Source organism: Artemia sp. Qi Xiang Cuo, chromosome 20, assembly GCF_049724085.1.
Source record: "Artemia sp. Qi Xiang Cuo chromosome 20, ASM4972408v1, whole genome shotgun sequence".
Classification (NCBI taxonomy): domain Eukaryota; kingdom Metazoa; phylum Arthropoda; class Branchiopoda; order Anostraca; family Artemiidae; genus Artemia; species Artemia sp. Qi Xiang Cuo.
In genome coordinates, this window is record NC_142813.1 from 2,280,132 (window position 1) to 2,292,213 (window position 12,082).

The following is a 12,082-nucleotide window of genomic DNA, read 5'->3' on the forward strand; positions in this document are numbered from 1 at the left end:
GAGGATCTAAGGTCTAAGGATGGCAATAAGTTTCCACTTATTCAATCTCAATCAGATCTCATTGTCACTGTCCTTGGCACCTCAAGTTTATGTCACACAATATCAAGGCCAAACCCAGGGGGGGGGGGGAGGGAGGAATATTTGAACCCTCTTCCGAAATGTTTGTCTGACCAGTACAAACATAACAAAAATGTATATAAACAAATTTTTGAGGCATTTTTAAAGTTATTTGTGTGCTTCTCCCCCCCCCCCAAAAAAAAATCCTAGATTCAGCCATTTACGATATAACGACATTTGACATGCCGTAGGCTAGCCTACAGATAACAGGCCTAATTTTGAAGAAAATATCAAAAAGGTAACACACACTTATTCAAAAATATTTATTATCCCAAATCTCGGTTTGGTAAAAATAGTTATACATAATATATATTAATCTGTGCTAAATTATTTAGGTGCTGAAACCCACTTTTATGCAAAGAACCAATATAATCACACTACATAATCTCAAATAATTCAATATTTTTGAGCACATAAAATTTCTTTATCTAATAACAATAAGGTAAAAATTTTAAACATAAAAAATACAGAGCAATATTGCACATTTTCATATTTTTTGTGTCAATATCGTAATACAAAAAGCTGAAATAGAATGAGAAGGATCACAAAATGAAAAAGGAAAAGAAGAACATAAAGAAGAAAGACTAAATAGTTAAGTACGAACAAAATAAGAAATATCGCAAAGTAAACATGAAACCACAATTATGAAACACAAAGATGATATACTTTCTCTGTAAATTACCGTATGCCCTGATGCACGGTAAACATCTTAGCTTCCTAAATTTCAATGCCCTTTACCGACAAAATTACCGACTTTGTAGCAGAATAACCAAAAGCAAGAAAAGAAAAATGAGAACCAAAGGTAGTTTTGAAAATATAAAATCTAATTATGATGCACTGCGAAACCTACAGGTTAGGTCGAGATTTTCTTTTTTAGGTGGGCTATTATAATTTAATAATTAATTTTAATTTATAAAATTTATTAATTTAATTATGATGCACTGCGAAATCTGCAGGTTAGGTCGAGATTTTCTCTATTAAGGGGGTGGTGGTGGCATACAATCAAGATTTAAAGATAAAAAGGGGGTCTAGCGTAGTCTAAAGTAGTGTAATTTACTTAATTAACACAAGTTTGTGTTAATTAAACTTGCTCCTAATGCAAGTTTATCGGATCGACCTATTTTGCCCCCCACCCCCTAAGAAAATCCTGGAACCGCCCCTGTCACGTTCCTTTATTTAAAGAAATACAAAAGCCCTCCAAGAAAGCTCTTCAACTCCTCACAGGCCCTCCCCTAAAAAAAAACTGTATTGGTGTCTCTACGAAAGAAAAAAGTGAAATTAGTTATGATCCCTGCAGCATAAGGATTTTTAAGTACATGGATGAAAACACATGTAAAACTAATTTTTAATGACAAAAATGATTGCATGATTCTTTTTATGAATTGCCCATTTCGTTTATTTAAATTTTTCAAGCTAATATATTCATAGTTTATCACTATTAATGCCGATAAAATATACTAATTAGACAAATAAACTGGAGCTAGCAAACAAATCATCAAACGGCGTCAGTTCTATCACCACATAAAAATCACTTATAAATTACTAAACACTAATCATGAATAATATGATGTTATCAAGTTCGACACACACCCGTAACACCTACTATCATCACAAATATCAATCGCACAAACTTGTCAGAGCTAAATCAACCTGACTGTCATGGCTACGCAGAATCAGTAAAATATTTATCCAAAATTTTCATAATGATGAATAAAATAAGGAAGGCGGCGACCTGTGTTGACCTCCTCGCATGCAGTGCTGATTGATTTCGTTAAAGGTCGTGGACCACAGCTGAAAACGCCAATTTTACTGACCTATAAGAGAAGAAAAAAAGCTGTACAGATTAAATGTGACAAGGTAGGCAATTGGCCTTATCCCCATACCCTACCTGCAAAATATCTGGATTTCCTTCACAACACCTCCTCGGCATGTTTTTACAAAAATGAGCATGAGACCCAAACCAAAACACTAAAATGCAGAGATGAAGCTCAACAGCCACTCCCGAGGCCGTATCCAGGGGGGTCTGAAATCCCCCCCCCCAAAAAAAATCTTTATCCGACTCGTAAAAAATAACGAAAATGCATATAAGTGAACTTTTGATGCGTTTCGTAATTTTTTTTTTGCAACCCCTCCCCCCCGGAAAAAAAATCCTGGATCCGCTCTTGGTCGCTTCTCTTGATAAAAACGAGAAGCCATAGAACAATGAAGAAAAACAAGGTGATTCATCAGCCAGTAAAAAAAATAAATGACAGTATCTTTTGCCAAAATCTCAGCGCAAATAAAAAGAATGAAAAGTAAAACAAGGCCCCGGGACCGTATACAGGATTTTCTTTTTTTGGGGGGAGGGGGGGGTACAGAATTTTTTTTTTAAACACATTAAAAATGTGTTTATATTTATTTTTGTAACGTTTGTACAAGTCGGACAAACATTTCAGAGGGGATTCAAACCCCTTAACTCCTGTGGTCCTTACCCGGGACCACATAGAAGAAAAATCTTAAGGTTGTTCGATGTGTCATTTTGCGAGTCCCAGCGTCGGCTGACTATCTCAAAGACAAAGGGCCCATTGGCAAATTTTCCTAAGGCCACAGGAAACTTCTGAAGCAATTTTGTTTAACAATGATCCAGGATCTTAAATTTGTCAACAGATTGGAAAGCAAACAAAAGGGTAGTTTAAAAGAAAGGGAACACACAATCTCATATTAATTGTTAAGCAAACCGCTGTGTATTCAATGTACCTACATTGAATACACAATATATTATAGATTAAAATAATTTAAAATAATATTATTAAATATTAAATAATAATAATTATTAATGATATTAAAATAATATTAAATAATTTACATCCTCTGCCGGCAAAGATTTCAATCAAGGCGGTCCTTACCCGGGACCACATAGAAGAAAAATCTTAAGGTTGTTCGATATGTCATTTTACGAGTCCCAGCGTCGGCTGACTATCTCAAAGACAAAGGGCCCATTGGCAAATTTTCCTAAGGCCACAGGAAACTTCTGAAGCAATTTTGTTTAACAATGATCCAGGATCTTAAATATGTCAACAGATTGGAAAGCTAACAAAAGGGTAGTTTAAAAGAAAGGGAACACACAATCTCTTATTAATTGTTAAGCAAACCGCTGTGTATTCAATGTACCTACATTGAATACACAATATATTATAGATTAAAATAATTTAAAATAATATTATTAAATATTAAATAATAATAATTATTAATGATATTAAAATAATATTAAATAATTTACATCCTCTGCCGGCAAAGATTTCAATCAAGGCGGTTACAACAGGGAACTTTCTAAGCTATCAAATTTATTCGAAGATATTTCTTTGAGCTGATTTTTAATGTTTTCCAAGTAGGTATGCTAGAAAGTTTTTAAAGATTGACCTTTCTCGAATTTTAAAAGAAAACTCGGCTCCGTTCCATCAAAAAGACAAAATTCATGCTTTCTAACAAGGCTGTATCCAGGGGGGGGGTTACCCGGTTTGAACCCCCCCCCCCCGAAATTTTTGACCGACTCGAAAATAAGTCTAAAATTAGTAAAACCTAGGTAAAAATCAGTAAAATTAGTCGAAAACTGAGTCAAAAATTAGTACCCCCCCCCAAAAAAAAAGTCAAAAATTAGTAAAAACCCCCCTGAACAAAAATCCTGGATACGGCCCTGCTTTCTAATGATGTAAGTTTCATTAAGCCTGAACTTCTCTATCTCCGGCACTCAGCAGGAAAAGTTAAATGGCTTTCTGAGATTTCGGGAAAAGTAGGCATGGGCGCCCATAAGCTGAATTCCAAGGGGGGGGGCAAACCTCGTCTAACTGGCAATTTTAATGCTATATAATAGAAATCTCAGAACAAAAATATAAAAATAAGGCAACAACATTCAGCCATGGGGGGAGCCCCCCGGCCCCCCCCCCTTATGGGCGCCCATGAAATTAGGTGTTGGCTTTTAGTTTTCTATAATTTCTTCTGATCACTTATCAAAGCTATAGAAGTTATGGCAATACCGCCTAAAAAAGTTTCTAATGGACGAGATAGGGTGATCCTTTACGGTATCAAACGGCCTTAAACAAAAGAAAAGAGCCTCTTTCAAAAGTAACCGTTGTCAGACCTTTTGATGTCTGCTTTAATATTATAAGCTGTACTACCAGTCCTAAATGAATATTAACCAGTTCTAAGTGAAAAAACAGTTTTCCGTTTTTAAATTAATATCAAAAATAGATTTAAGATATTCGTATTTAATTATGATTTTCTCGCTATTTTGAAATATATTCCCACTTATCTGTCTCAGTATAATAAAAAAAAAATTGAGAATAGTTGTATTTCTGAGGAACTCTTATATATTTTTCTTATACTTACTGGGTATTTTATAGACAAATTTTCCCGAGGTTTACGAGTTTTTCAGGGGCCAAATATAGCAAAATTACTTTCTTTTTCATTTCTGAAGTTCCTGGTTCCAAAGCACTTGACAAGTATTTTGATTTGATAGCAACAAGGATATATTCTGAAAATCAGTTCAGAAAAAAAAAACTAAAAAAAAATTGTCATGTACACTAGATAAGTTACTTTTACCAAGTCCGTTTAAAATTCGCTTAGCACTGTCCGCAAGAACAATTGACTCAACCCAGTAGTAACCGAAACTCTAGAAAACGGAATTTTGATAACAATAGGCACGCCAAAATAATTTCTTTTATGCTGATTCTAAATATATGAAATTCATTAAGTTCAATATTACCCATCAATAGCTATGAGCCTGAAAAAAATTTGCCTGATTTTCGAAAAAGGGGGAAACATTCCCAAAACTAAAACGATCTTAATAAAAATCACGCCGCGGTAAACCCTGATGTAGAGGTATCTTAAAAGATGTGGAATTTTGTATCATAGGCAGCGCAATCGCGCTGCCTAAGTAAAGAACGATGTTGGCACAATGTGTTTTATTTTCCTTTAGACCAGGGCACTTCGTATCGAAGGAGTTGTCATAGAAACTTCGAAAAGGACTCATTCGATTGGAAATTAAAAGGGCTAGTGCCCTTTTTAATAGTCTAAAGTGATTGGAATACAAATAACAGCCCTTCCACGACCACCATTTCTCCACACACATCGAATCAAAATTTTGAGTTGGCTATTTCGTTCAAAGTAGTTGAAAAGCCTGGAAATGATACTTTTAAGGATGACAATGCCGCCACAGCCCTCAGGGCAAGGAGGGTAAGTTATGTCCTGGGGCATATACGTTTTTTTTAGTGAAACCTTTGTCGTAGAACCTTGAAAAAGGGCTCATTCGATTGGAAATTCAAAGGGCTAGTGCCCTTTTTAATAGTCTCGAAAGTGATTTCAGGGCATCTAACCCCCCTCTCACGCTCACCTTTTCCTCAGACAAATCCAATCAACATTTTTAGATAGTCATTTTATTCAACGTAGTTTAAAGTTTTGGAAATTAGGTCTTTCAGGATGATAACGCACTCAGAGCTCTTGGGGCATGGGTTGTAAGTTATGCCCTGGGGGAATATAAGGTTTCTATAGATAGTTATGTTGTAGAAACTTCAAAAAGGGTTCATTCGATTGGAAATTAGAAGGGCTTGTGCCCTTTTTAATAGTCAAAAGTGGTTGTAGGATAAGTAACACCCCTCTCACACCCACCGTTTCCCCAAACACATCCAATCAAAATTTTGAGATAGCCATTTTGTTCGACGTAATTAAAAAGTCCGGAAATTATGTTTTAGAGGACGATACTTCCTCCATAGCCCTCAGGGCAAGGGTCGCAAGTTATGCCCTGGGGGCATATAATTTTTTTTATATAGAAAGTATTTTCGTAGAAAATTCAAAAAGGAATCATTCGATTGGGAATTGAAACGGCTAGTGCCCTTTTTACTAGTCGAAAGTGATTAAATGGCAAGTAATCCCACTCTCATGACCACTATTTTTTAGAACCCATCCTACCAAAATTTTGATACAACAATTCTGCTTAACGCCGTTTAAGAGGAAAAACACGAGACCCCATAAGGTGACAACTATCTCCCATCCCTAGAGATGAGGTTGTCAATTTAGATCATGGGGGCACATGAGGGTTCTATTTTATGCGTTGACGTAGAAACTCCAAAACAGCTCATTCAATTTGGAATTGAAAGGGAGAGTGCCCTTTTTAATTGTCGAAAGTAATTGGAAGGCTTGAAATGGCCCCTCCCATTCGCTCATTATGTTTAAAAAATAAATGTTGCCTTAAGATTAAATCAAAATGCAACAGTGTTAATACCAATTTCTAATAAGACTTCTCTGAAATATCCCAAGAACGCCTAAGGGTGTGAAGTTAATACTTTCCGAGCTTCTTCTGTTCTTCATACAACTCCAAATCAAAATAGCGCAGGGTTTTCCAAGCTATCCAAGAAAGTGAACAGATTTTTTTACAAAGGGTATCAAGTTTTCTATTTGAGGTCAACTAGAGGAGGTATGAAACTAAATTAAACACTACTATTTGTGTCCAGATTTTTAAAAGGGTGTATGTTTAAATTTAACTCTTAAAATTTAATAAAATCAAAATAGCGTAAGTGTGTCCAAGCTATCAAAGAAAGTAAACAGATTTTTTTTTTGCGAATGGTATCAAGTTTTTTATTTCAGGCCAACTAGAGGAGGTATGAAACTAAATTGAACAATACTATTTTTTTCAGGTTTTTTGAAAGGGTGTATGTTGTTAAAAATTGCTGAAAATTTTTCTCCAGCATATAAATAGCACGCAAAACTATAAAGTCTTAAAAAAAACGAAAAGATTTAAAGTGTTATTTTCTTTTTCCCTGAAAAGGCTATGTCAATATAGAACGAACAGAAATTAATTAAAAGAACTTTTTCCACAAAATAAGTTTTTCAAAGAAAAGTAAAATACTCCATTAAACCAAATATGAGCAAAAATAAAATCAAATAATCTACCAAGCGTGAAACTACCACGAATCAGCATCGATAAATAAATGAAACCCAAAACAAAAAGAAATTACAATAAATAACCGAATCAAACTCAAAACGAGCAGAAATTAACACGAGTAGGGCTCAAAACCCCTATGGCTTCCCAAGGCCGGAACATAATTTGCAAAATTATGCTAAATTCTACCAAATTATGCTCTTTACGCTAAAGTTTTACTCTGTCTCACAACTCTATTTTTTTAAACCATAAAAAACTTTAGTGTAAAGAGCGAGGCGTTGAGGAAGGGACAGTCCCTTTCAAATACGGATTAATTTCTGTTCGGTTTAAGTTTTGATGTCGCTCCTTACTTTCAGTTAAAAAAAATTGTTTTTCTTTTATTTCTTAACGTTCTTGAATTAATGCAGGTTTTGATTTTGGCTCACCATACATGAATAATTAAAACAGAATTTGCATATTAATTTTACCTTTTTTGGTTAAAGGGCTTTCTCGAAAGTTGTTGAATTTTATTTACGAACTTTTTTATTAGTAATAAATATACGTAAGTTACTAATTAGCTTACGTAACGAACTACTACATTCGTATATTTTTATTACGCATATTAAGGGGTTTGCCCCCTTGTCAATATCTCGCTCTTTACGGTAAAGGTTGAATTTTGTTCCAATTCTTTAACAATGACCGCTTAATCACAAAGGCCGTTAATTATGATAAATAGCTCTTATGAAATGACAAAAAAAAAATTGCGTAAAGAGCGAGGTATTGACTTGGGGGCGAACCCAAAGATATACGTAATGGTTTCTGTTTGTTTTAAGTTTTAATGTTGCTCCTTACTTTCAGTTGAAAACTTTTTTATGTAATTTCTGATCGTTTGTTTAAATAATGCTGGGAAATTTGGTGCCCCCTTCATAGCAATGTCCCTTCCCCCCTAAAAACTTTATCCATGGGAAGATCCTCCTACGTCCCCCCCCACTATCAGAAAAAATCCCCCCTAAAATCGTCTGTAAACTTCCCAATAACCAATTCTATATGTAAACATTGGGCAAAGTTCATAACTTGAAGCCCTTCCCCCGGGGACTGTGGGGGATTAAATCATCTTCAAAGACATAGTTACTATATTTTCGACCATGTTGAACAAAATGGCTATCTCACAATTTTGATCAGGTGACTTTGGGGAAAAAATGAGTGGGAAGGGGCCTAGTTATCCTCTATTTTTTTATCACTTAAAAAGGGCACTAGAACTTTTAACTTCCGTTCAAATGAGCCCTCCTGCGATATTCTAGGAACACTGGCTCGATACAATCACCCCTGAGGAAAAGAAAGAAAAAAAAACAAATAAACAAGCATCCGTGATCTTTCTTCTGGCAAAAAATACAAAATTCCACATTTTTTCAGATAAGAGCTTGAAACCTCTACATTAGGGTTCTCTGATAAGCTGAATCTGATGGTGTGATTTTCAAGGTTCTATTACTTTTAGGGGGTATTTTCCCAAAAACCGTATCCAGGGGGGCACCCGGTTTGAACTCCCCCCCCCCCCGAAATTTTTGACCGATTCGAAAATAAGTCGAAAATTAGTAAAACCTAGGTAAAAATCAGTAAAATTAGTCGAAAACTGAGTAAAAAATTAGTAACCCCCCCCCTAAAAAAAAAATCCTGGAACCGCCCTTGTGTTTCCCCCTTTTTTCGAAAATAAGGCAAATTTTCTGAGGCGCGTTACTTTGAATGGGTAAGACTAAACTTGATGAAACTTGTATATTTGAAATTAGCATGAAAATCTGATTCTTTTGATGTATCTATTGGTATCAAAATTCCGTTTTTTAGAGTTTCGCATACTATTGAACAGGGTCGTTCCTTACTTACAGTTCGTTACCACGAACTGTTTGACTCCCAACGAAAGAATATAACATCTAAGCAAGATTAGACCCAGAAAGACTGCACTCACACAAGAATTGATAATTTAGATAGCTCAAAGGTTTTAGAATTGGTCAGACTAGTCCTTGGACGGTCCATGCCCCCTTTTTTCAGTAGCTTCTGGGCACACCGGAAAGAAAGGTACAGTGAGGAATGGGCTCTTTCATACCTTTTTTCCAAATTTTCTTCAAGTTTTCGTATTGTCTCGCTTACTTTCCATACTAAGTATATATCTTACACCTCATATACCCTTCAGAAAAAATTACATGAACATGCCTACTGCCCTTACGAATGTCTTTTGCCATCATATTAATGGTTCCCTGACAAATCCTTCAGCATGAATCTCCATTCAGAAGATACTCTTAGTTTCAGTTCATATTTAGTATAAGTAATGTGACATTAATTGAAGCTCTCAGATGGAAATGTAATTTGCTCCACTAAGTAAGAACAAGGCTATCCGCAATGAAACCAAATCTTTGACAGAATATAGGCTGGTAAATTAGGTTAGTCAGAGAGCCACAATGACCCAAGATCAATTATTCTCTCTGGAGCAAAGAGAATGTATGTGGATTTTAGAAAGCGTATTCAGCTCTGTACTTCAGTCTTACCTACACGACTTCGTTATGCGTCAAATTTTCTAGGTGCCAAGGCCGTATCCAGGGGGGGCGCAGGTTTTTTTGACCCCCCCCCCCAAAAAAAAAAGTTTTTCCGACTTGGAAAAACTTACCAAAAATGAATAAAAATAAATTTTTTACGCGCTTTTTAATTTTTGTTTGTAACTAAATAACACTCCCGCACCATGCACGGTAAAATAAAACTATAAACGGTAAAATAATTAAAACCACAAAACTATACCATGCACGGTAGAAAATAATAATCAGTTTAACTTCAGTGATTCTTTTTGAGTTTAAATCATTTTCCTTTTTTTCTCCTTAATGCTGGTAGCAACCTCGGCGCGTAGCTTATTGCATCGAGTTCAACATTAAAGATCCTTTTCCGGTTCTTTTAATGTGTCCACTAGCTAATAAAAAGTTGTTACTAGTGAATTCTGTTAATTGCAAATTGGTTAATTTGATTCATTGTTAACGGCAAATTGTTACTAAGTAATTATAGAATTGTCAGATAATTCGAAAAGTTGTTGAAAAATTTTTGTTAGATTTTGTCTGTGAAATTACAAAACTGAGAAAAAAAATAAACAGGAATTTCTTTAATTAAAAAGTGACTGAGAATGACTATTACGTTTTACCATTTTTTATTGTAATTTTTATACTTGTTTTAATGTTTGAAAGGTTGTTTTAAAATTTTATTCCATTCATTTATTAAGGATACTTTCCAACTACAAAGTTGTTTACGTCGAGCCTTCTGCAGCTAGGATATACCTCTATGCCACGTACACCGAGGCATATGCCTTTTTGTTGCTTTTTTACAAGTTGGACAAAATTTTGGGGGGAGGTGGGTTCAAATCCGGAAATCTCACCTGGGTACGGCCTTGTTCAGGCCCTGTAGCGGGTTACTGCACTTTAGTTTGAACTCCGGATCCCGTATTACCAAGCAGAGATCAGTCCTCCTCCGTCATTAAAGGACAAGCTTAAATCTTTATTTGTATTTGAAGGGCCTATTTTAAACTCCTTGCCTAATCAGGTCGCTTCAAAATATTGTTATCGCCAGTTTTTGCATTTAGCCACTCTGTCTTCGCAAGCTAACAGAAATTGTTAATAACAATTCGGAGAGCAACAACAGAACTTAAATATAGTTCAATAATGACCATATTTGAGGTAAGCAACAGACTACCGGTGGTACCCCTCAGCACCTCCTCTTATTCTCCCTTCTCCTCGCCTTTGTTCTCCGGTTGCAAAATTTTCTTATATAATCAATGTAAGAAAAGGCAACAAGACAAAAGAAAATCATTTCTTTAGGGAAGAATGGGTTCTACATTTTGACTCGGACAAAGAGAAGAGGAAACACGACAGATAATAAGAAAAATAAGAGCACAACATGAAAAGACAGGAAGCAAAACCACCAGCGCCACTAACAGTGTAGCGTATAGCGACTTCATAAAAAGTGGAAAATTTCAAAGAAAGACAAATAATAGGTATGATTACCCTGCATTGATATAGGACTAAAGCTGCAATTTCTCTAAAAGTTATAATTAACTCCTATTTTTCTATTTTTAAGAGTTACTTCAGGCCAAAATCTAGCTTGGAAAAAGTAGGCATAGGTTAGCTTGAAAAACTCTTGGCAGTTTATGTAGGCTACTTGACTTTAACCGTGGGCCTTCTGGCAACACAATTCTATTTTCTTTACCTTTCCTTACATTTTGAACAATCAGAAAAGAAAAGTATACAAATTCCTCAAACAACATATGGCGTTAGTAATTTTTCTCTGGGAGGTGCCATGCTCTCTTGTTTAGACAACATCATTTTTGGACTATCAAAACTACTTATAAAAAGAGGAAACAAATTAAGATTAGTTGAAATAACTTAACTATACATTGATGTCTGCATAAAAACATGTATGGATTCAGCTTAAATTTATAGATTTATAATAATAATAATAATAATGTATTATTAAAGCTTTTTTACAGCCATATACAAAACAAAAAAGAAAAGAAAAGAAAAAGGATAAATAAAATGAAGACATACTAAAATCACTATCCTCTTAATCAACATTCATACCTTTCAATACAAAATTTACCACACTTACTACTGTCTGTGGTGAATCTGAACTTAAAATCCTCCGAAGTAGCCAATCATTACCCTCTTTCAAAATTTCTCCCCTTATGTGAGAAAGCAGCCGCATCGCAGGAGGAAATGACCCAGCCCAAAACCAATCTCACCACATTTTAGACAAGTACGCTGCGTTTCCGGACCTTCTCTATTTTTCCAAACTTCTTTTCCGTGTATTGGTAGACAATTGGCTCGAAGCTGAATCCACGTTTTCATATACTTACTAGGTAATCCCAGCTTCAAATATGTCTCCTGTCCATAAATCCGCTTTATATCTCCATACAAAGTAAGACTAGTCGACCTATCTAAAGCTGTCCACCAAAGTTGAATTTCCTGGTCGTGCAATCTTGCTTGGAATTCCTTTATGAAGTTTTCTTGGTCCAGTGGTCCCTGTCCTCCATTCCACGCGTCTGAAAAG

The 12,082-nt window shown here is 35.3% G+C and overlaps 1 protein-coding gene across 1 annotated transcript in view; it reads right to left on the reverse strand.

Annotated features, from left to right (window-relative positions):
* Positions 1-384: 384 nt before the first annotated feature.
* Positions 385-12,082, reverse strand: part of Duox (dual oxidase) — a 183,053-nt gene continuing 171,355 nt past the window's right edge. Inside the window, exon 23 of the mRNA XM_089105996.1 lies at positions 385-1,931. Within this exon, the coding sequence (XP_088962122.1) occupies positions 1,803-1,931 (129 nt within the window). The 3' untranslated portion in view covers positions 385-1,802. The remainder of the gene's footprint in view (positions 1,932-12,082) is intronic.